Raw genomic sequence first — 25,181 nt, 5'->3', positions numbered from 1 at the left:
GAATGCTTTTGAGATCCCGGAGGCTCCTCCAATCTCCTCAGCTCCTAAGCCACTGAATCACCGAGCATGCGCCAGGGGACCTTGTACCCCCCCCCCAAAAAAAGGTGGGGTTAGGGCTGGGGAGGAACCAGAATGTCCACACCCCCTCCTAGTGCTCCTTGATAGAAAAATCCATGCAGATGATATCAGTGAGTGGCAACGCCCCGCCACGCTAATTTCTTGAGCATTATAGAGGGGGGAGAAAGTGTCCTGAGCTTTGATGTCGGGCCGGTGTGGTTAATGCTGGAAGTCGGCGTTCTCTAACTGATGTATCCCTGTGCAGTTTTGTCTGACCTGCCTTCTGCTCCTCTCTTGTTTTGTTCCCGCCTTTAGGATGTGAACAGGAAGAGCACCAGCGTGGTTGAATCGTGGACGGGCAGTAAGGAGAAGCAGTCCTACACACACGTGGTCTCCAAGAATGCCACATACATGTTCACGTGGGCCTTCCAGAGGACCAACCAGATCCAGGATGTAAGGGACTGGGCAGGCCTTGATGTGGTCCCTGGCCTCCCCACGCCCGGTCCACAATGGCTAGATCGGCCAGCTCCCACGACGTGGGCCCTGGCGTGGATAGTAACCTAGTTAATGATGGCAGATAAAAGTCTGCCCAGTGGCGACTGACGGGCCCACCTTGGGTAGATGTGTGCGCACGTTCCCACTGCCCCCTGTGTAACTGCCGCTCCAGGCATGCCTGCCCCATGCGCCGCAGAACGCACGGCGCCGTCCCATCGCTGCTGACCCGGGCTGTCACTCCTGCTCCACGCCTTCGGGGAAGCTTTGAGCTCTGCTTTCTGGCATGTCCCTCAGTCATGCTGTGCATGTTCCCTTCTCGGAGCGTATCCAGCCTGACCCTCCGACCTGCTCACCCTGCTCAGGATGTGCCACACAGAGAATTGCCAGACTGGATGTTATAGCAGGTCCAAGCTGAAGGGAATAAAATGCTGGAAGGAATGCAGGTTTTGATGCATTTATAGCGGCTCCTGGTCTCCATTGTACTGATTTGTAATTGCTTAGATTGCAATAGGGAGCAGCTGAGTGGATAATTTTGATTTACAATAACAAGATATGAATTTAATTCGAACATATAAAAACATAGACACGTGATGGCAGAGGGAGACCATCTGCCCATCTGATTCAGCTTTCCTGTTCGTACCCAGATCAGTCCAGACGAGTGGGTTTTGCATCCCTACCAGCAGATGGCGGCAGAGAACAAAGCTCTGAGGCCCTGCTACATAACCGAGAGTGCCGCCTGCACTCCTTCAGTATTTCTCTGACTCCAGCAGATGGTAGAGGTGCAAAACCTGCAAGCTGGAGATTATAAAAAAAAAAGAAAGAGGAAATTCAAGAAGCTGGTGAAGTCTTCTGCTCCCCGAGGTGTTAGGTTCCTTCGTGGACCATCCCTCGAGTTGAGCAGGGCGAGTGGGGGGGGGGGGGGGGGAGTAATCCCTGTTCTGGCTTGGCCCTCATCTTCCAGAAGGAGCAAAAGCCAGGGGTTCTGGTTCCCTCGCTCCCTCTTTCAATAGCCAGGAGTAGCCAGGAGCAGGAAAGTAATATCTTTCTTTTTTCTTGGGACTCCTCGGTTACTGTTTCTTTAAAAAAAAAAAAAAAAAAAAATTAAAGCGAGGAGCTTGGCAGGGCTGTATCTCGGCGGTGAGACCGTTGCAGAGTGTGAGAGGGGACGTGCACAGGGGGCCCGGGACAGCGTCAGCAGCAGCGTTGCAGCGATTGCAGCGCTTGGGGGTTATTTTTGCTGCAGGCTGCGGCAGAAGCATGACGCCTCCCGCGGAGCATTGGAAACTGTGTCGGGCCTGTGAGGTGAGGAAATCGCGCCCCGATGGAGCTTCTCTCTGCGTCGACTGTGCCTCCGAAAGAGAAGGGACCTCCACGGAGGTTTCGGGCAACTGTTGCCCCAAGCATTCTACAGGCCCCGTTCTGGAGACCCGGGGGGGGGGGGGGGTGGCGGAGGAGATGGCAGCCATGTAGTCTCCATGTGGCAGGAGGCAGTTTGGGGACTTCCCTCCCCCACTCTCTCCAGTGGAACTAGGCACCGTAGAAGATAGAGAAGGGGCAGGCGAGCCAGAGGAGGACGCAGTGGAAACGGGATCCAGTGAGTCTGAGGAATTCTCTATGGATTTTGTGTTGCTGCTCCATAAGGCCTATCTGTCAAAAAGGGAGGCAGCGAGTAAGTATCCAGCATCCCAGCGTTCGTCTAAGAAGCCTAGGGCAGGTGTGCAGCCCAGGTCTGGGGGGATTCTTTAGCTCCTGGGTCTGGAACATACATTGGGGGAAGATGGAGAGGCCTTTGAGTACTCCAGGATGACCCCAAGATGATCTGAGTGTTGATCCTGTGAGTGCTCTGGCATGTAGTGATCCTGATGTGGTGGAAGCTCTTGTTGCGGAAGGAGATGACTCAAGGATTATTCCACAAGGGGGAACTGCGGCCACTCATTCCCCACGTGTTGGAGGAACTGGGGGATCAAGGTCACATAGGAGGATTCCAACAATGAAGGGGTGTACCTGGTGTTAGATGGCCTTCATGGACCACCAAAGGCTTTTCCTTTGCCGAAGAAGGTGAAGAAGTTAGTGGACCGGGAGTGGGAGTCTCCTGAGGCAGGGCTGAAGGTGGCCAGGGCTATGGCTAAGTTGTAACCCCTGCTGGAAGAGACCCTGGAGCTTTGGAAACTCCCAAAGGTGAATGCGGCGGTGTCTGCAGTAACCAAGAAGACAACCATTCCCATGGCAGGGTCGGCTGCGCTGAAGGATGTCCAGGATCAGAAGTTGGAAATCCTGCTGAAGAGATTTTGAGGTCTCAGTGTTGAGCCTTTGGGCCACAGTTTGTGCTTGTCTGATGCAGAGGGCTTGTTTGTGCTGGGTCCAGAAGGGGCAGAAGCAGACTTCAGGGGCTCTCACTGATTCCAACCATGTTGCTCGGTTGGAGGCGGGAGTGTCCTATGTGGCAGATGCCTTGTACAACATGGTCCAAACATCAGCCAGGAATATGGTGTCCACGGTAGCGGCTCAGAGATTCCTGTGGTTGCACAATTGGGTGGTGGATGTGTGGTCTAAAGTGCAGCTTATTATCTCCCCTTTAAAGGGAAGCTGTTCAGGGAAGATCTGGAACAGCTGATGAAGCATTTGGGGGAGTCTAAAGGGAACAAGTTACCTGAGGATAAGAAGACAGTCAAGAAGAGCTTTCTGCAGCGTTCTCTCGAGAGATGAAGAAGTTTCGTTCCAATAGGAATTCTTCCACCTCAACGCAGAAACAAAGTTCTGAAAGGCAGCAGTCCTTTTGGGGGGCTCACATAGACCTTCCAGAGATAACGGCCAAGAAGCTGGAGGAAATAAAACCTCCCAATGAAGGGGGGAAGGGGCCGGTCCACTCTTCCCTGGAAGTTGTTGGAGGGAGACTAACCCTCTTTTACGAGGAGTGGACCAAGATCACATCAATGGCCTCCAGTTGCTGTGTGTCCCGTAATGCTGCCCACTTGCCGCGAGACACACAGTGGGACACCACATGGGCCTCCATGATTGGGCATGAAAATTCTAAGGTGTAACCATCTCTTATCACTTAAGAGATGGTTACACCTTAGAATTTTCATGCCCAATCATGGAGGCCCATGTGGTGTCCCACTGTGTGTCTCGCGGCAAGTGGGCAGCATTACGGGACACACAGCAACTGGAGGCCATTGTTCCGGTTTCCCCAGGAGAGCAGGGACTAGGAAGATATTCAGTTTACTTCATAGTTCCCAAGAAGGAAGGCACCTTTTAGCCCATTCTCAATTTGCAGAAGGTCAGTGCAGCACTGCGGGTACCACACTTCCGTATGGAGATGCTGCGGACGATGATAGCAGCAGTGCGCAAGGGAGAGTTTCTTGCTTCATTGGATCTAATAGAGGTGTAACTGCATATTCCCATAAGACCAGACCATTAGAAATTTCTGCGATTCATGGTGCTCTGAGAGCATTTTCAGTTTCGAGTGGGTTGGCGACAGCACCAAGCACTTTGACAAAGGTGATGGTGGTGGTGGCGGCAGCCCTCAGAAAGGAAGGGATTCTGGTATATCTATACCTGGACGATTGGCTCATTTGGGCGAAATCTGAGATGGAGTGCCGCAGTTCGGTTCAAGATGTCATGGAGCGCTTGAGTTCTCTGGGTTGGGTGATAAACCTAGCAAAGAGCCATCCGGAGCTGGCCCAGTCATTGGAATATCTTGGGGCACAGTTTGATACCAGCTTAGACGAGGTGTTCCGTACCTCGGAGAGGGTGGTCAAGTTGCAGGCTCAAGTGCTTTGTCTGCTGCGACTGTCGGTTCCCGGAGTCTGGGATTATTTACAGGTTCTGGGATCTATGGCATTACGCTAGAGTTGGTCCCATGGGCGTTTGATCACATGCAGCCTCTCCAGCGAGCTCTTTTGTCCAGTTGGAATCCATTGTGTGAGGAGTTTCAACTATCTTTACTGCTTCTGAGGGAATCCAGCTCCAATCTCTCGTGGTGGCTGTCATGCTCAATTTGGAGAAAGGAGTGGACCTGGAGGTCCCAGACTGGTGGTAGTGACCACAGATGCCAGACTCAGTGGTTGGAGGGTTGTGTGTGCGCCTCAAAATTGTATTCTCTGCTTCCATCTGCTGGTAGGAATGCAAAACCCACGTGTCTGGACTGATCTGGGTATGAACAGGAACTTCAATTATTTTGATATTTCAATGATTTTGATGTTATCTTGTTGTTTTGTGTGTGTGATGATTTTATGAATGTGTTATTTCTGTGAGCTGTGGATTTTGGAGGCATATAAACCTTGTAAATGATTTCTGTGGTGCAAATATATTTTTCAATGCCAAACAATTAGTAAAAGCTTGGTGATTTATTCAGTGAGTTAAATATCCAGAGAACAAGAACAGACAAAAAAAAAAAAGCACTTTCTCCCAGCCCCCAGAATGTGACCTTGCCCGTGACCTTCAGCACTGCCCTGATGCTAATGTGGGATTTTTCTTTCTCTTTTCTTATTCCAGAGCAGACGTTACGTAAACGACGTTGTGAAGATCTACTCGATCACAGCCACAAACGCCGTCGACGGCGTGGCATCCACGTGCCGGGCCTGCGCTCTCGGCTCGGAGCAGTCCGGCTCCTCCTGTGTGCCCTGCCCAGCTGGACACTACATTGAGAAGGAGAGCAACCAGTGCAAGGAGTGCCCCCCCGACACCTACCTGTCCGCGCACCAGGTCTACGGCAGGGAGGCGTGCGTTCCCTGCGGCCCGGGCAGCAAAAGCAACAAGGTATGCGCGTGCAGGACTCGCCGCCTCCGCTCACGCTATCGGAAGTGTGTGCGTGTGGGGGGGGGTCTGTGGCTCTAGCATTAGGAGTCATGGGGACAGTCTCCCTACCCCCACCCCTCTATTAACTTTGTAGTCCTGACATGTTTGCGTGCAAAGACGTGAAAGAGGTGGCACGGCCCAGTCAGGCGCATAGGGCACCGGTATACTGGGCCATGTTTCTTGTTCTGTACAAAACATGGCGAGATTTCGGTGGCAGCTTTACAGGACCACTGCGAGGAGGAGCTCGGGAGTAGAGCGTGGGGCCCAGATCCCTATTTAAGTGACGGAGAGAGAGAGCCCGTCTGTAACGAGAGCGCGCGCAGCTCATGGCTTGTTCTAGTCTTTAGATCCAGGCATGGATTTGGCGATGCCGCGTCGCCGCCGCTGTGATAGTGCTTCATTTTAAATTTGGGATTTTCATTGGCTCGGTGTGTGGTCAGACACTGTCTGTTTTTTTTTCGCTTGGCATGGGGGCTCGAGGCCGATCACGTCCGCACTGCCAAGCTTCATAAAAATCAGCCCTGTGGTTCCTGAGCTGGGCGAGGGCTGAAGTCGAGAATATGTGCAACTTCCAAACTCTCCAAGGCTTTTCTTTGGCGTCATGATGCTGAGAAATGGGCAGTTTTAAAGCCAAATTTTTCACCTCAGTTTTAGAACTTCACCTAAATACCTTTTTGATATTTGGGGGGTTTTTTTTTTGTTTTTTTTAAGAAAGTTTGGTTTAAAAATCCATGTTTTGCAAGGATGATCATCCCAACATTTCAGTTTCAGGTAAAAAGTAGATTGAGCATGGAAGCAGGAAATGATTCGGCTGAACAGCGCTGATATTTGCAGGCCCTCCACTGCAAATCCTTCGCGTTATGTTGTCTTGCTGTGGGTTTCCAGGCTGGCCTGGTGGCTGCTTCCTTTTTAGGCTTCTTGGCGTATGGAATTATGAAAGAATTGTGTAAAAGGGGTTTGTGTCTGTCTGTCAGTCGGTAGAAACAGTGACTATTCAAAGAACAGTTGGAAAGTCTCAAAATTTTGCCTCAAAAAAAGAAAATCCCCCTTAGTTTCTCTAGAAAAAATTCCCCCCATTGCTTTCTATGGGAAACACTTGTATTCTGGAGAATTTTAATCATTAAAGCTCTGTTCTAAACTCTCCCCCCACCCTAAAACCCTTCCAGCACTTTGCCCAGAGCAACACAGGCAGACAGAGATGGAAAAATAACCGAAGCAGGTGGTGAAGGATGGCACTAAAGGGCACCGTGAAAGCCATTTACCCCCACATTTCCAAAGCTGTGTGCACACCTACTCACCCCATGCACTGCCCACCTGCTCCTTATGCCAACACACACAGCCTGCAAAACTTCCACCTCCCAAAGTCCCCTCACAGATCCGTCTCTCACACACACACAGCCTGCAAACCCTCCACCTCCCAAAGTCCCCTCACAGATCCGTCTGTCACACACACACAGCCTGCAAACCCTCCACCTCCCAAAGTCCCCTCACAGATCCGTCTCTCACACACACACGCGTGCATGTACGCATGCACACACTCCCACCTGCCACACCCCCATACACTGCCCACCTGCTCCTTATGCCAACACACACAGCCTGCACAACCTCCACCTCCCTCACAGATCTGTCTCTCACACACACACGCGTGCATGTACGCATGCACACACTCCCACCTGCCACACCCCCATACACTGCCCACCTGCTCCTTATGCCAACACACACAGCCTGCACAACCTCCACCTCCCTCACAGATCTGTCTCTCACACACACACGCGTGCATGTACGCATGCACACATTCCCACCTGCCACACCCACATACACTGCTCACCTGCTCCTTATGCCAACACACACCCCCTGCAAAACCTCCACCTCCCTCACAGATCTGTCTCTCACACACACACGCGTGCATGTACGCATGCACACACTCCCACCTGCCACACCCCCATACACTGCCCACCTGCTCCTTATGCCAACACACACCCCCTGCAAAACCTCCACCTCCCAAAGTCCCCTCACAGATCTGTCTCTCACACACACACGCGTGCACGTACGCACACATGCACACACTCCCACCTGCCACACCCCCATACACTGCCCACCTGCTCCTTATGCCAACACACACAGACCCTGCAAACCCTCCACCTCCCAAAGTCCCCTCACAGATCCGTCTCTCACACACACGCGTGCACACGTATGCATGCACACACTCTTCCAAAGATGCACCAGACTGGCACCCGGAAACACGCGAGGTAACATCGTTTGTGCATGTGTCGCTCGCTCTTTCTTGCCTGCTGTTTAATGTTCTGGGTCCCTGCTTCACGTTTTGTCTGGGCCAGGCTGCTGGGGAATTGCCGGTGTTCGGCGGCACCTAAGTGTCTTGCATCCTAGTGTCCTACCCCAGGCAGACACCCCCCCTCCCCCCACCCTGTCTGTGAAAGAGGGCAGCAGTCCAGGGAGGTAAGAGGCAGAGGCTGGGCACAGACACCAGGGCAGGGCATCAGGTTCAGGAGTGGGAGGGGTAGCTAGCCCTGGGCTAGTGAGCAGCATGCCAGAGAGGCACAAGCCAGTTCTTGACTTCTGTAACGAGTTTAGCAAACGGACTTCCTCTGTTCCATCATTTGTGATCTCGTTTGCGCTGGGATGTGGGGCGTGTGCTGGATGCGCTTTTTTTCAGTGAGTTTCTCTGGCTGGGTTTCCGTAGGTGCAGAAAAATGTGCATTTGAATAAGGCTTGGCAGCACGTTGCCTCTGTAATTCTTCCTTAACTTGTCAGAGGTTTTTGTTTTTTGCTTTCTTTTCCCGTAGGATCATTCCGCTTGCTTTAGCGATTGCCTTCTGTCCCTTTCCTACAACAACCAGAGCCTGAGGTACGATTATCGCAATCTCAGCGGCGTGGGATCATTAATAAACGGCCCCAGCTTCACATCACGGGGAACAAAGTATTTCCATTTTTTCAACATCAGTTTGTGTGGAAACAAGGTAAGTTTTCCCCCCCCCCCCCGTGGGACTGCCTGAGTGCGGGGGGAGGGGGAGGGGCATGCGAGGATTGCAGGACCAGTGACTCCTCCCACTCCCAGCTCCCTAATTGTCGCTCCTCCTTCCTCAGGGAAATATTTTAGGATGATTGTCAGGCAGGACGTCTCCCTGCACATCTTCAGAGGGGAGGCCATGCGGGTACTTTCTCTTTTGGGAATTTAGGTAAAATGTGCTTGCAGGGCAGGTGCCTGGGGGGTGGGGCCATGTACCCGTGTCCCTCACCTGTGCACACCTCCTCGCCATCTGGCTAAAGGTGCGTGCACTACGGAAGCCGGAACGTGCCTTCGGGGGACCGGTCCTCAGACAGACAGCGCATGGCAGTCTGTCCCAACACATCTGGATTGCTTTGAGGATGATTTTTCAAAGGGTTTAGCCTCCTCACTTTGGGAGCTGGGCACTTAAATTGGCCTTTTTAAAACATTTATTTACCAGGCCTGAGTCCCTAAATTCAGGTTCCAGGTTTCTCTAGACCCCTAAATTTTAGAACATACAGGAAAGGAGTTAAGGCTCCAGAGGCCACTCGCATAGTTCCTCAGCACCACCGCTAACACCATCTCGGGGTAACCCTGTGGCCACTCAGTGGGTCCTGCCAAGCACTGCCCAGGCCTCCCTGCACTCGCGCCTGTGCTCCTACCCCGGCAACCTCCTACCTGCCAACTGGGTTCCTGCTGGGCAAGTTCCCCGTCTGCAAGCTGTGCCCCGGTGCTTTCTAGGGACATCAGTACGTCATGCAAACCAAGGATTACAGAGTTCCTAGAACAACACCCACAGACCAAATCCATACAATACCGGGATCAATAATCGGTCCAAGACAGGCAGAGCTAAGAAACTAATACATTTATTTAAAAAAAAAGTGGGAACAGTGAACAGAAAAACATTAAAGTTGCAAAAAGGAACAGGTAAAAGAACAAGGACTGAACAGTAGAAACTAACTAAACGCTTTTCACTACTTAGCTTAGTGCCTGGGGAGGTCAGGAAAAGGCTGTGCCCAGGAGCTGACAGGGCCTCAGTGCACAGATCTGCACCCTCTGCACTCCCGGCCCAGCCTGGAGAATTCCGGAGCCGTCAGGGCGAGTTCTCTGTCTCCAGGGCTTTCTGGCCAATGGCCCTGCAGGGTGTTTCAGTGCTACATGCACTCAGGGCTGCCGGGATGTGCATGCTGACCAAATCAGTCAAGGCAGCATGCAAAGCCTGTGCTTGAACCACAGTGCAGAGGTCAAACACCACCTGCAGAGCAGCACACAGGAAATGAGCTTTCTGGGGAAAACAGTCACAGGGCAGAACAATAAACCACAGAGCATGCAAAAACCCCTGTTTCACCACAAGGACCCTAAGGGATCAAAGGTCAGATGCTTTGTTGGCTAAATCAAGGATTCAGCCAGACAAACTATGGGTTTTAAACTTCTGCTGCTTTGAGTGCCTCCAATTTATCCAGCAGTTTAGATGAATAAGTTGCTGGAGTTTTAGGGCAGAGTTAAGTTAGCGGGATAACTTATCTGGCTGGATCGGGTTATCCAGCTAACTAGGACTTTAGCTGGCTCTTTTCTGCAAAGCACTTAGTCAGCAGCGCTCGGCTGAATATCTGTGACCATTTATCCGGCTAATTTTAGCTCGTCGTGCTGCTGAAAATGGACCTCTAAGTTTTTAAAGATGCTTAAATTTAGAAACATTTTCAGCTGAAATGTTCAGCTGAAAATAGGGACTTTAGGTGCCTAAATTTAGCTGCCTTAATTAAAGAGCTTTGTTTGCATGTCGGCCCTTCTCCTCCCACTGCTCTTTTGCACAGTTGAATTGTACCTTTGCTTTGTAATTTAAGGTTTGGGATCTCCTAGCGTGACCAAAAGTTACCGTTGCTTGTTGGATTCGTGTTTGGTTTAGTTTATTAAAATTTATATTCCGCACATATCACAAAAATTGGTCACAACAGATAAATAACAACATACACAGCAATTAAAGCAAGTGCATTAAAAAATAAAATCATCAAAGTTATAATAAATAGGTGGCCTATTCAAAGCTTGTTCAGCGCTGGATAGCTGGGTAAGTCACTTATCTTTTAGCTGCATAAAAAGTGCGTGGATCAGGGCAGCGCTACTTATCCAGTTAACTTATAAGTAGCAGTATTCGCTCTTATCTGGTTAATTTACTCGGATATGTTAGAGCAACCACAGAGCCGGGTATAACTTATCCGGCTAAGTAGCAATTTGTGCGCCGATATTCGTGGCTCAGCCGTGGCGCTGAATATCCCTTGTAAACTTACTTGGCCGGATACGGCTGAATATCAGACGCAATATATGTAGAAAGATAAGAGGAAAACACTAGAAGGAAAAGAGACATCGCCCAGAACATGAAGCTAATGATAAGTGGTCTGAGCCGGTGTCACTGCCAGTTACAATCTGTAAAGCATAGAGAGAGCCGGATAACTCGTCTCATACATTCAGGGGGATAAAGCAGCCTAAAGATAGCCGCATAACAAAAACCTGTCCCCGCTGCCACCTGTGAAATGCACTGATCGGCTCTCTCCCCTCCCCCACCCCATCCCAGCCAATACCGTTTATATCTGTGCCGGGAGCGAGGGACGCTCCCGGCACCTCCAGTGCTGCTCTGACAGCATAAGGAGGGGGGTGGGGAGGACAGGCACCAGGGTTCTTCATTGGGGTGGGGGGGAAGGTGGGGAGAGAGCCGTCATACAGTTGTTGAGCTCGTCCGGGTCCAGGTTCGGTTTTTTGAGTATGGGTTTGAGGGTGGCCGATTTGAGAGCGTCCGGGAATATTCCATGTGAGAGGGAACAGTTCATTTTCATTTATTAAAATTTATTGATCGCCTACCACAGAGAGGCCTAGGCGATTTACAGCATTGATAATATCAGCTAGATATTTGGAGATGTATTCTGGTATGAGAATCAGAAATGTATAATATATATATATGTATATTATATATATATGTATAATATATATATAATATACTTGCAGCGCTGTCCTGGACCAGTTGAAGAGGTGGTAAAGTGCTTACAGGGAGCCTGATGTACAGGGCATTGCAATAAACATGGAAATCGTTTCCTTCTAAATGTGCTTCCAGTCTTCTCAGCATGGGAAATTTTATAAAAAGAAACTTAAGGTGCGTTGTTTAGAGAGAGAGAGAGACTGGGATCAAAAATCGCCACTGTTTTTCATGATGAGTTGTATTTTCTTTAGTGGCGCACTTATGTCACATGGATTTAAAGACTCTGACCTTGAAATGGCTTTTGGTGTTGGCAGGGAGAGAAGATGGCCGTGTGCACCGACAACATAACGGATGTCACCGTGAAGGACATGGAGGCGGAAACGGAAGACTATGCCAACTTTGTGAAAACCTACGTCTGCCAGTCCACCATCATCCCCTCGGACAGCAAGGGATTCAGGATGGCGCTGTCCTCGCAGTCCATCAGCCTGGCTGACAAGTTCCTGGGTATCGCACGCTCTTCTCCAGCATTTACGGGAATTCGGAGCAGGGAAATCTTGTTTTCCTAACCCCCCGAGGCTCTGTGCTTTCTCCCCTTCCGTAAAAGGCCGCCATTTCCATGCCGTGTCACTTTTAGCAAAAACGTGCTCAAAATCTATCAACTGATAGCAGGGAGGGTCTGGATCTGTGGCCTGGGGAGCACTGAGCCAACCATGCAGCTGTGAGCCGCTGGCTCCGCTCCGGGGCCCATCGGATGCTGCAGGCGGGGGTCATTGGAACAGCAAGAGGGGGTGCTATGTCCGAACTCTGCCAGGGCTCCCACTATCACGGTGACACCCCCTTCTCCGCGATAGTGGGACCCCTCCTAGGAAAGGGAATCGCAGCTTAGTGCAGGTAGCTTTGCGTTTGCAGGTGCCAGAGCAGCGTGGAATGACTTTATCCTGGGTTTGCTGCGAGGCGTAGATCTGTGACCTCAGTCGCAGGACGCTCGTGTTATCTTTCATTTCTTGCTCCTTACTCGAAGCAGCGTGAGATGCTGCCCCCTTCACGCGTGACTCCTCCCTGTCTGGTGTGTGTTTATGTATTATTATTATTATTGTTCTGCGCTGCTACACCGGTGCCAGAGCAGCGTGGAATGACTTTATCCTGGGTTTGCTGCGAGGCGTAGATCTGTGACCTCAGTCGCAGGACGCTCGTGTTATCTTTCATTTCTTGCTCCTTACTCGAAGCAGCGTGAGATGCTGCCCCCTTCACGCGCGACGACTCCTCCCTGTCTGGTGTGTGTTTATGTATTATTATTATTATTATTGTTCTGCGCTGCTACACCGGTGCGGAGATCCTGCCCTTTCCAGCTGAGAGGCAGCGGTGCGGCCCTGCGCTCCTCTTCCTGGAGCCTGGGATTTCCGGTTTCGTTGAGCGCCGGGCTGGCAGATATCCTGGGAGAGCAGCGGGGCGCTGGAGGAGACGCTGCGTGAAAGCGAGCGGGCGCAGCTCTGCCCGCTGGCATCTCTGCCAGTTGTGGGGGGAGGGGGGGGTCAGTAGGTGCACGCGTCATCTGCAGGGGGGGGGGAGGGGAGGGAGGAAGGCGCAGGCTCCCAACCTCCGTTTCTTTCTCCCACTTTCCATAGGGGCGACCGTTGAGTCGAGGCTTCAGGACGTGGAGGTGAAAGCCGACGTCTTCCCGCCTTCGCCAGGGAGCCTGCCCGACGTGCATTTCTTTTACCAGTAAGTAGGAGCTGCTACAGAACCAGCGCTGCTCCTGGATGGAGGCTGCTGGCGGGTTTGTGTCTGGCCAATCCTTCCCTAGGGCAGAGCAGCAGAGAGGTGACTTAGCCTGAGGGCAGATCCACTGCCAGGAGCACACCCTGGCCTTCCTCCTTTCTCTCCGTCTCACTAACATCACTCTTATTCCTGATTCACCTTCCCACTTATTACTGTGCCGAAGGTGAAATTTCTGCAAAATACATCTGCTAGATAAAGCGTCATGAAAGCGTGTAAGCACAAAAATAATACCCACTGCCTAGATTACTGTATAACCAATACTCATCTCTCCCCTCAGCCTTTCCCCCTTCCCTCCATCTCTCGCCCCTCTCAGCCTTTCTCCCTTCCCTCCATCTCTCGCCCCTCTCAGCCTTTCTCCCTTCCCTCCATCTCTCGCCCCTCTCAGCCTTTCTCCCTTCCCTCCCTTCCCTCCATCTCTCGCCCCTCTCAGCCTTTCTCCCTTTCCTCTTATTCTTTCTCTGCTTCTGGTTTTATTTATTTATTATGGTTTATTATTTGCCTTTTTGAAAGAGAATTCATCCAAGGCAGATTCAACAACTTAAATAAGCTGGAATAGCAGTAAAGTCCCTGCAGTCGGGGCCTTACAGATGGAGCGTAGGAGAAATAATGCTGGTACACAGACATTGCTATGTGCTTATAGATGATAATAATTCAGGTGCACGCACTTTAATAATGCTGGTATGCAGACATTGCTATGTGCTTATAGATGATAATAATACAGGTGCACGCACTTTAATAATGCTGGTACACAGACATTGCTATGTGCTTATAGATGATAATAATACAGGTGCACGCACTTTAATAATGCTGGTACACAGACATTGCTGTGTGCTTATAGATGATAATAATACAGGTGCACGCACTTTAATAATGCTGGTACACAGACATTGCTGTGTGCTTATAGATGATAATAATACAGGTGCACGCACTTTTATAATGCTGGTACACAGACATTGCTGTGTGCTTATAGATGATAATAATACAGGTGCACGCACTTTAATAATGCTGGTACACAGACATTGCTGTGTGCTTATAGATGATAATAATACAGGTGCCCGCACTTTAATAATGCTGGTACGCAGACATTGCTATGTGCTTATAGATAATAATAATACAGGTGCACGCACTTTAATAATGCTGGTACACAGACATTGCTGTGTGCTTATAGATGATAATAATACAGGTGCACGCACTTTTATAATGCTGGTACACAGACATTGCTGTGTGCTTATAGATGATAATAATACAGGTGCACGCACTTTAATAATGCTGGTACACAGACATTGCTGTGTGCTTATAGATGATAATAATACAGGTGCACGCACTTTAATAATGCTGGTACGCAGACATTGCTATGTGCTTATAGATAATAATAATACAGGTGCACGCACTTTAATAATGCTGGTACACAGACATTGCTGTGTGCTTATAGATGATAATAATACAGGTGCACGCACTTTTATAATGCTGGTACACAGACATTGCTGTGTGCTTATAGATGATAATAATACAGGTGCACGCTCTTGGACATTGTTGCAGGTTGCGCACGCTGTGTGGGAGGAGAGCGGAGTGGCAGAGGGCAGGTTTAGCAGTTGTACAATTCTCTGATGCCAGGATATGTTTGTACGCACGTCTCTTTCTCTGCTGCAGGTCTTCCACTACAACCTCCTCCTGTGACAAGGGCCGCGCGTCCGTGATCATCGTTAGGTGTAATCCTGCCAAACCCGGTCGAGGCGAGATCTCTGCACCCCGGTATGTGAGAGCCGCATTCCTGCACTGCTAACGCACGCCAGAAGTTCAGGGGCGGGGGGGGGGGGGGGCGGGGTCTGCAACTCTGCGCTTTCAGATAAATATCAACCAATACGCCCCATCCTCACCCAAGGTTACGGCGCGGGCTTTCTCCTGCAGAGGAGCCTGGATGGGTTCTGTATGTGGGGGCCGCGCTGAGAGTCCTCCCATCTCCCCTGAGTCCGAGCCGGCAGCGTGCGAGCCGCACCCGTGGGTTATTTCATGCGTATGCAGAGTTCAGAGGGATGCACCCTCCATTGCCCCAGGTACAAAGTTAGGGCCTCGTTTATTAAGCATTTGCCCCACAGAAACAGAATGGGAGGAAAAGCTTAGTAAATCAGGCCCTTATACCGTTAGCCCTCTGAGTACTGAATGTAATCCACGCAGACTATAAATAAAAATTATTACCACCCCGTAACGCTTTATAAAGACAGGTCCAGATCCAGAAAAGAACAAAAAGTGGTTAAAGTTCTACTGAAGCAGTACCAGTATATCCACTGCCTCAGAGTAAGGAGGGAGGGCAGTGCTGAGGCAGGATGTAGAGAGTCAGTGCGACTCTGCAGCAGGACAGTTGTGGAGATCAAGGTGGCATGGGAGAGCTGGGGAGAACAGGGGGGGAAGGTGGATCGAGTTGGGAGAGCACTGTGGGCTGGGTGAGGTGGGAGAGCAGTGTGGGTTGTGTTGGATGGAAGAGTAGGAAGCCGGGTGGGGGAATTTGGGAGAGCTGGGAAGGACAGGGTATGGTAAAAGAACAATGAAGGGGTGGATTGGGAGAACAGCGAGGACAGGACAGGTTGTGCAGGATGGAGAGAGAGGTGGGGTGGGTGTGCAGCTTGAGAGAGAGGGGTGGGATAAGAGAGCGGGGGGAGGTTGGGGTGGATTTGGAAAGCGGTGAGAGCAGGACAGGTTATGCAGGATGGAGAGCGGGGCGGGTTTGCAGGACAGGAGAGTGAGGTGGGCTGGGTGTGCAGGATGGAGAGTGAGGCGGATTGGGTGTGCAGGATGGAGAGTGAGGAGAGCTGGGTGTGCAGGGTGGAGAGTGAGGTGGGCTGGGTGTGCAGGATGGAGAGTGAGGCGGGGAGGGTGTGCAGGATGGAGAGTGAGGCGGGGAGGGTGTGCAGGATGGAGAGTGAGGCGGGGAGGGTGTGCAGGATGGAGAGTGAGGCGGATTGGGTGTGCAGGATGGAGAGTGAGGCGGGGAGGGTGTGCAGGATGGAGAGTGCGGCGGGGTGGGTGTGCAGGATGGAGAGTGCGGCGGGGCGGGTGTGCAGGATGGAGAGTGAGGCGGAGAGGGTGTGCAGGATGGGAGAGTGAGGCGGGGCGGCTGTGCAGGATGGGAGAGTGAGGTGGATTGGGTGTGCAGGATGGGAGAGTGAGGTGGATTGGGTGTGCAGGATGGGAGAGTGAGGTGGATTGGGTGTGCAGGATGGAGAGTGAGGAGAGCTGGGTGTGCAGGGTGGAGAGTGAGGTGGGCTGGGTGTGCAGGATGGAGAGTGAGGCGGGGAGGGTGTGCAGGATGGAGAGTGAGGCGGGGAGGGTGTGCAGGATGGAGAGTGAGGCGGATTGGGTGTGCAGCTTGAGAGAGAGGGGTGGGATAAGAGAGCGGGGGGAGGTTGGGGTGGATTTGGAAAGCGGTGAGAGCAGGACAGGTTATGCAGGATGGAGAGCGGGCGGGTTTGCAGGACAGGAGAGTGAGGTGGGCTGGCTGTGCAGGATGGAGAGTGAGGCGGATTGGGTGTGCAGGATGGAGAGTGAGGCGGATTGGGTGTGCAGGATGGAGAGTGAGGAGAGCTGGGTGTGCAGGGTGGAGAGTGAGGTGGGCTGGGTGTGCAGGATGGAGAGTGAGGCGGGGAGGGTGTGCAGGATGGAGAGTGAGGCGGGGAGGGTGTGCAGGATGGAGAGTGAGGCGGATTGGGTGTGCAGGATGGAGAGTGAGGCGGGGAGGGTGTGCAGGATGGAGAGTGCGGCGGGGTAGGTGTGCAGGATGGAGAATGCGGCGGGGCGGGTGTGCAGGATGGAGAGTGAGGCGGAGAGGGTGTGCAGGATGGGAGAGTGAGGCGGAGAGGGTGTGCAGGATGGGAGAGTGAGGCGGGGCGGGTGTGCAGGATGGGAGAGTGAGGTGGATTGGGTGTGCAGGATGGGAGAGTGAGGTGGATTGGGTGTGCAGGATGGGAGAGTGAGGTGGATTCGGTGTGCAGGATGGAGAGTGAGGCGGGGCGGGTGTGCAGGATGGAGAGTGAGGCTGGGCGAGTGTGCAGGATGGGAGAGTGAGGCGGGGAGGGTGTGCAGGATGGAGAGTGAGGTGGATTGGTTGTGCAGGATGGGAGAGTGAGGTGGATTGGGTGTGTGGGATGGATAGTGAGGTGGATTGGGTGTGTGGGATGGAGAGTGAGGCGGGGTGGGTGTGCGGGATGGAGAGTGAGGCGGGGCGGGTGTGCAGGATGGAGAGTGAGGATGGCTGGGTGTGCAGGATGGGAGAGTGAGGCGGGGCGGGTGTGCAGGATGGAGAGTGAGGCGGGGCAGGTGTGCAGGATAGAGAGTGGGGCGGGTGTGCAGGATGGAGAGCGAGGCGGGGTGGGTGTGCGTGTGTAGGATGGAGAGTGAGGAGGGCTGGTTGTGCAGGATGGAGAGTGAGGTGGGGAGGGTGTGCAGGATGGAGAGTGAGGAGGGCTGGGTGTGCAGGATGGAGAGTGAGGAGGGGCTGGGTGTGCAGGATTGAGAGTGAGGCGGGGTGGGTGTGCAGGATGGAGAGTGAGGCGGGGTGGGTGTGCAGGATGGAGAGTGAGGTGGGGAGGGTGTGCAGGATGGAGAGTGAGGTGGGGAGGGTGTGCAGGATGGAGAGTGAGGCGGGGCGGATGTGCAGGATGGAGAGTGAGGCGGGGCAGGGTGTGCAGGATGGGAGAGTGAGGCGGGGCAGGTGTGCAGGATGGGAGAGTGAGGCGGGGCAGGTGTGCAGGATGGGAGAGTGAGGCGGGGAGGGTGTGCAGGATGGAGAGTGAGGTGGGGAGGGTGTGCAGGATGGGAGAGTGAGGTGGGGAGGGTGTGCAGGATGGAGAGTGAGGTGGGGAGGGTGTGCAGGATGGAGAGTGAGATGGGGAGGGTGTGTAGGATGGGAGAGTGAGGCGGGGAGGGTGTGCAGGATGGGAGAGTGAGGCGGGGAGGGTGTGCAGGATGGAGAGTGAGGTGGGGAGGGTGTGCAGGATGGGAGAGTGAGGCGGGGAGGGTGTGCAGGATGGAGAGTGAGGCGGGGCGGGTGTGCAGGATGGGAGAGTGAGGTGGGGAGGGTGTGCAGGATGGAGAGTGAGGCGGGGCGGATGTGCAGGATGGGAGAGTGAGGTGGGGAGGGTGTGCAGGATGGGAGAGTGAGGTGGAGAGGGTGTGCAGGATGGAGAGTGAGGCGGGGAGGGTGTGCAGGATGGGAGAGTGAGGCGGGGAGGGTGTGCAGGATGGAGAGTGAGGCGGGGCGGATGTGCAGGATGGAGTGTGAGGCGGGGAGGGTGTACAGGATGGGAGAGTGAGGCGGGGAGGGTGTGCAGGATGGAGAGTGAGGCGGGGCGGATGTGCAGGATGGAGTGTGAGGTGGGGAGGGTGTACAGGATGGAGAGTGAGGCGGGGAGGGTGTGCAGGATGGAGAGTGAGGTGAGGGTGTGCAGGATGGAGAGTGAGGCGGGGCGGATGTGCAGGATGGAGTGTGAGGTGGGGAGGGTGTGCAGGATGGGAGAGTGAGGTGGGGAGGGTGTGCAGGATGGGAGAGTGAGGTGGGGAGGGTGTGCAGGATGGAGAGTGAGGCGGGGAGGGTGTGCAGGATGGAGAGTGAGGGCGGGGCGGATGTGCAGGATGGAGAGTGAGGTGGGGAGGTTGTGCAGGATGGGAGAGTGAGGTGGGGAGGGTGTGCAGGATGGGAGAGTGAGGTGGGGAGGGTGTGTAGGATGGGAGAGTGAGGCGGGGAGGGTGTGCAGGATGGGAGAGTGAGGTGGGGAGGGTGTGCAGGATGGAGAGTGAGGTGGGGAGGGTGTGCAGGATGGGAGAGTGAGGTGGGGAGGGTGTGCAGGATGGGAGAGTGAGGTGGGGAGGGTGTGCAGGATGGGAGAGTGAGGTGGATTGGGTGTGCAGGATGGAGAGTGAGGAGAGCTGGGTGTGCAGGGTGGAGAGTGAGGTGGGCTGGGTGTGCAGGATGGGAGAGTGAGGCGGGGAGGGTGTGCAGGATGGAGAGTGAGGCGGATTGGGTGTGCAGCTTGAGAGAGAGGGGTGGGATAAGAGAGCGGGGGGGAGGTTGGGGTGGATTTGGAAAGCGGTGAGAGCAGGACAGGTTATGCAGGATGGAGAGCGGGGCGGGTTTGCAGGACAGGAGAGTGAGGTGGGGAGGGTGTGCAGGATGGAGAGTGAGGTGGGGAGGGTGTGCAGGATGGAGAGTGAGGTGGGGAGGGTGTGCAGGATGGAGAGTGAGGTGGGGAGGGTGTGCAGGATGGGAGAGTGAGGTGGGGCGGGTGTGCAGGATGGAGAGTGAGGTGGGGAGGGTGTGCAGGATGGGAGAGTGAGGCGGATTGGGTGTGCAGGATGGAGAGTGAGGTGGGGAGGGTGTGCAGGATGGAGAGTGAGGTGGGGAGGGTGTGCAGGATGGGAGAGTGAGGTGGGGGCGGGTGTGCAGGATGGAGAGTGAGGTGGGGAGGGTGTGCAGGATGGAGAGTGAGGTGGGGAGGGTGTGCAGGATGGGAGAGTGAGGTGGGGCGGGTGTGCAGGATGGAGAGTGAGGTGGGGAGGGTGTGCAGGATGGGAGAGTGAGGCGGATTGGGTGTGCAGGATGGAGAGTGAGGTGGGGAGGGTGTGCAGGATGGGAGAGTGAGGCGGGGAGGGTGTGCAGGATGGAGAGTGAGGTGGGGAGGGTGTGCAGGATGGGAGAGTGAGGCGGGGAGGGTGTGCAGGATGGAGAGTGAGGTGGGGAGGGTGTGCAGGATGGAGAGTGAGGTGGGGAGGGTGTGCAGGATGGGAGAGTGAGGTGGGGAGGGTGTGCAGGATGGAGAGTGAGGCGGGGCGGGTGTGCAGGATGGGAGAGTGAGGTGGGGAGGGTGTGCAGGATGGAGAGTGAGGTGGGGAGGGTGTGCAGGATTGGAGAGTGAGGTGGGGAGGGTGTGCAGGATGGAGAGTGAGGTGGGGAGGGTGTGCAGGATGGGAGGTCAGGGAGGGATAGGCTAAGGTCAGAGAAATCGGCCAGGGAATAGCGTTTCTGGACTCTGAAAAGTGCTTTCTGATGAGCTGCCCGGTCGCCTCTGACCGCATGGAGCGATTCTAAGTGTCCAGGGCCGAGGGCAGGCCGGAGCTCCCCGACCTCTGCTGCTTAGGAAGTTAAGTCCTTGTGCCGGGAAGCAAGAAAAGGGAGGGGGGGGGGGGGAGGAGTGAAACGGCCGTTTAACTCTTTAAAGTTCTTATAAGTTGGACTCTGCGAGCTGCCTGTGCTCCTCTGCCTCTCCCTGTGCTGCACCCGGTTTACATTTTAAGATTCTTATTCATTCTTCCCCCTGCTCTTGGGCGGCCTGCAGGAGTGAATAAATGTACAGTCCCCGTGTAAGAAGCTGCCCAGGATTCAGGGTAAATAATCTGTAGCTAAGGGCGCCTCCTGTCTCATTGCAGCTCCTGTCCGGCGGGCACCTGTGACGGCTGCACCTTTCTCTTCCTCTGGGAGAGCGCCGAGGCCTGTCCCCTGTGCACGGAGCGCGACTACCATGAGATCGAAGGGGCCTGCAAGAAGGGCCTGCAGGTAGGGAGCCGGGCCGGGCCGCTGACTCGGGAGGAAAGCTTTACCTCCCCCCCCGCTGCCGCGTACAAGGAACCGAGAAGGCTCCGGGCTGCACCGATTGGAGGTCCAGCTGGAGACGGTGCGAGATTCACAGAGCCCACCGCTCTGCCTCTGATTTGTCGGGCTTAGTTTTTAAGGGGGATAAAACGTGGCTTGATAAATCCGAGGCGTTCCAACGTGGGGGATTTATGTAACCGTGCCAGAGAGCAGTGCTGACGTTATCTGCATCACTTTATCCTGATGACCGGGACTTTATCCGGTGGAAGGCGTAGCCTGCCGCGCTCCACTGACTATGAGAGTAAGCGCGTCCGGATAGCTTACCCATTCGCTTTTTCCCTGTACGTACCCGGAAATGCTTCGCCTCGCTGGCTGTGCTGTGTGCAGTCTGAGAGGGCCCCGGGAGCACGAGGGGTCGTGCAGTGCATGCTCTGTGTGGCCGTAGCCCGGCAGCTGCCAAGAAACGTTTTCTAAGCTTCACCACCTGAACTCGTTCCTGCCTTCCTTTATCAGGAAACTCACTATGTGTGGAAGGAGCCCAAGCAGTGCGTCAATGGGGCTGCCCTGCCAGAGAAGAGGGTCGTGACCTGCGAGACCATCGACTTCTGGCTGAAGGCTGGCGCTGGTGTCGGAGCCTTCACGGCGGTTCTCCTCGTAGCGCTAACCTGCTACTTCTGGAAGAAGAACCAGAAGTGAGTGTGCACGTCGGGGCGGGATTTACCTCCCCGAAACGAACTGAAACCGAAAGGATCGGGTCACCAGCAAAGTTTGAACTGGTGAAAACCCGGCAGCGTTCAGGGCCAAACCAAACCTGGTCTCTTCCCATGTGCCCTCCCTGCTGCCCCACTACCCCAGGCTCCCTGTACGCACCCTAACACAGGATGGAACGGCAGAAAAAGTCCAAATGCCCATCCAGTCTGGTCAGCCTCTCCTGTCTGCATTTAGGATACACCCCAGCTGTCAGCCCTGGGGTATCTCTCCTAACCCTTCCTCCTTTCTCCCTCAGCCCCCTGCATGCAAGATCCCTTATGTCTTTCACGGGCAGCACTAACGCTGGCCCGGGCCTTTCTGTACCCTCCCATCTGACCCGGCTGCTCTCTGGGGAATTTACATAGCTTTATTTACATAATGGAAAACGTACTGTTATCTACTTATTTATTTATTTGTATTTACGTGTTTTATAGACCCTCGTTCCAATACAAGATCACGATGGTTTGCAAATGCATCGTTTGCTTTCTGGGTCAGCATTCATATTATGGGTCAGAACAAACGTTCATCCGTAATAATTATTGCACCAAGACATCTTCCGTTTCTGTACTCAGCGGACAGGAAACCGCCCTTATGGTTTGTCACTCTTAATTCTACCCGGGGGGAGGACTGAGACCAGCGGGCGGAGGGCCAGAGTTCAATCTCCCACTATCGGACATGTCACCTTATCCCCTGTTGCCTCAGGCATCCCACTTGGAATATAAGCTCTTTGGGGCAGGGATTTCTGAATGCATCCTGTGGCTCCATAAAAATAAGCATTGGGGAATGCCTGCCCGACGGACCCAGCTGACCCCCTAATCTGTAGCCTCCTCTTCATCCTCGTTCTGCAGCCTGCTGGTACCGTGGACTTAGCCTAAAAATACTAATTGCTCCAAAGGTACTGCAGTGCTGCAGCGTCCGTGAGTCGTTTCCACTCGCGGGAAATGGGATATTTGCTCCCGATTCTTTGCCGGTGCCCTCTCCCCGCACCCCCAGTGTGCTGTGCAGACCCGTGGGCAGTTTGCAGACAGCACTTTCGCTTTTGAAGATTGCCTGCCCTGTGTGCGGGTAGAAGATGCGCAGAGTTTCCTGTTGCCCGCATTGTAGCGCAGGCATTTCCTGGCCAGGGCTAAGCCACTTAACCTTTCAACATTGGGGGGAAAACACCCAGGGGGCTTTGCACCTTCCCGCACAGTCTTGAAAATCTCTCCAGGTGTCCTTCAATCCACCCGACATGTACAGCGGTTACTGGCAGAGTCATTTTTTCTTCTGTAACCATGAACTTGTATGGATTTTGCATTGCTCTTCTATTTGCATTTGCTGCAATTCTCTGACAGGGTAAACCCAGGCTGCCTCGGGTCCTGCAACCTCTGACCTTCCCCTCAGAATAATCCACCAGCAGAGTCAGACTAACAGGCCTGTAATCCTCGTCCTGCCCCTGCTCCGGGTCCCACGGTTGCGCTCCTCTCTCCCGAGATCTCTCCTCCGGGGTGAACCCTGTCCCCTCCCAGGGCTTTTGGTGTCTTTCACTTCCTCACAAGCCATGTCTTGTAAAAAAAAATCAACGTGGGCCTCTCTTTAGGCCGCTAGGTCAGGTGCCCGGCCTCGTGAGGAGTGTCCGAGCCTCTCCAGCGCCTTTAAAGCATTGGGGGTGAGGGTCTCCGTGTAGGGGGGAGACGCCATTCTCCTCTCAGCCACTTCCTTACCTGCAGTGAGGTGCAAACGCCCAGAACTCATTCCCATGTAATTAGCTGCTTTCTGAAGAGGAAGCGGCTTGTGCCGCGGGTGTTTGCGTGTGCACGTGTCGGGGGGGGGGACTCTTACAGGGCTGGAGACGTTTCTCAGATGCGCAGACCATGCACGGGTGCCTGAGCGTTTCCAGGTGAATATCTCGGCAGTAGGGGGCTTGCAGATAAATTCCCAAGGTCCTGTACCGTGACTTAATTCAAATGAGCAAGGTTTGAGAAGATTCTGCCCTCTGCTGTTGTGAGGGGGGGGGGGGAGGGGTATATAACACAAACGGGAGTAAGCGAGGGACGTGGAGAGAGCGGCGTTTCTGAAAAGATCCCATGCAGTCGTGCAGCCCCCTCCTCGCCCTCAGGCCGCTCCCTCCGCTCCGCTTCTCCTGGGCTTTCTGGTTTTCTCCTCGCTCTCTCCATCGGGGTGGGGGCTCTTTTTTCGGCTGAATCCGCCCTCCCCCATCACATCCCACCTTTCTGAGGCTTTGACTGCATCCTCTGGCCTGCCCAGGCCCGGATTTAGGCAATGGGCAATGAGGACGTCGGCTTCTGGCGCCAAATCTCTGCCAGCGCCGGAGCGTTAGGCCCGCTGCTGACTTTCTAACTTTATCCAGCTGCAGGCCGTACCGAGAAGGTCAGGGAGGGGCCCGTGAGTCGGAGCACACACTGGTGGACCCTGCCGGCCTGAGCACGGGCTTCCTGGTACCAGGGAGTGCGGCCGCCGCAGAGTCCGTGAGCTCGCGCTCTGCTGCACGGGCCCCGCACTGAAGTCTTCAGTGATGAGAAGAAAGTCATCAGAGGGACCCGAGCTAAGGGGAGATGGATGGGGAAACTATGGGTCGGGCCCTGCTGCCTCCGATGATTTCTGGTGGTGGGGGGGAGCCCCTCCCTGTGCCTGTGCATACTGAAGCTTTAAATCAAATCCTGAAATTAGTTCTGTCTCTTATAAGAACATAAGAAATTGCCATACTGGGTCAGACCAAGGGTCCATCAAGCCCAGCATCCTGTTTCCAATCCAGGCCACAAGAACCTGGCAATTACCCAAAAACTAAGTCTATTCCATGTAACCATTACTAATGGCAGTGGCTATTCTCTAAGTGAACCTAATAGCAGGTAATGGACTTCTCCTCCAAGAACTTATCCAATCCTTTTTTAAACACAGCTATACTAACTGCACTAACCACATCCTCTGGCAACAAATTCCAGAGTTTAATTGTGCGCTAAGTAAAAAAGAACTTTCTCCGATTAGTTTTAAATGTGCCCCATGCTAACTTCATGGAGTGCCCCCTAGTCTTTCTACTATCCGAAAGAGTAAATAACCGATTCACATCTACCCGTTCTAGACCTCTCATGATTTTAAACACCTCTATCATATCCCCCCTCAGTCGTCTCTTCTCCAAGCTGAAAAGTCCTAACCTCTTTAGTCTTTCCTCATAGGGGAGTTGTTCCATCCCCTTTATCATTTTGGTTGCCCTTCTCTGTACCTTCTCCATCACAATTATATCTTTTTTGAGATGCGGCAACCAGAATTGTACACAGTATTCAAGGTGCGGTCTCACCATGGAGCGATACAGAGGCATTATGACATTTTCCGTTTTATTCACCATTCCCTTCCTAATAATTCCCAACATTCTGTTTGCTTTTTTGACTGCCGCAGCACACTGAGCCGATGATTTCAATGTGTTATCCACTATGACACCTAGATCTTTTTCCTGGGTGGTAGCTCCTAATATAGAACCTAACATCTTGTAACTACAGCAAGGGTTATTTTTCCCTATATGCATCACCTTGCACTTATCCACATTAAATTTCATCTGCCATTTGGATGCCCAATCTTCCAGTCTTGCAAGGTCCTCCTGTAATTTATCACAATCTGCTTGTGATTTAACTACTCTGAATAATTTTGTATCATCCGCAAATTTGATAACCTCACTCGTCGTATTCCTTTCCAGATCATTTATAAATATATTGAAAAGCACCGGTCCAAGTACAGATCCCTGAGGCACTCCACTG

At 53.4% G+C, this 25,181-nt stretch overlaps 1 protein-coding gene across 1 annotated transcript in view; it reads left to right on the top strand.

Annotated features, from left to right (window-relative positions):
* The window catches only part of KIAA1324L (KIAA1324 like), a 106,471-nt gene that overhangs the window by 78,277 nt on the left and 3,013 nt on the right, over window positions 1–25,181 (top strand). Inside the window, exons 13-20 of the mRNA XM_029615372.1 lie at window positions 373–510; window positions 5,047–5,310; window positions 8,154–8,327; window positions 11,639–11,828; window positions 12,950–13,046; window positions 14,754–14,855; window positions 20,520–20,646; window positions 21,196–21,374. Coding sequence (XP_029471232.1) covers window positions 373–510; window positions 5,047–5,310; window positions 8,154–8,327; window positions 11,639–11,828; window positions 12,950–13,046; window positions 14,754–14,855; window positions 20,520–20,646; window positions 21,196–21,374 — 1,271 coding nt within the window. The remainder of the gene's footprint in view (window positions 1–372; window positions 511–5,046; window positions 5,311–8,153; window positions 8,328–11,638; window positions 11,829–12,949; window positions 13,047–14,753; window positions 14,856–20,519; window positions 20,647–21,195; window positions 21,375–25,181) is intronic.

Source organism: Rhinatrema bivittatum, chromosome 9 (assembly GCF_901001135.1).
Source record: "Rhinatrema bivittatum chromosome 9, aRhiBiv1.1, whole genome shotgun sequence".
Lineage (NCBI taxonomy): Eukaryota > Metazoa > Chordata > Amphibia > Gymnophiona > Rhinatrematidae > Rhinatrema > Rhinatrema bivittatum.
The sequence above is the reverse complement of the archived record's forward strand: the minus strand, read 5'-3'. Positions and strand labels throughout refer to the sequence as shown.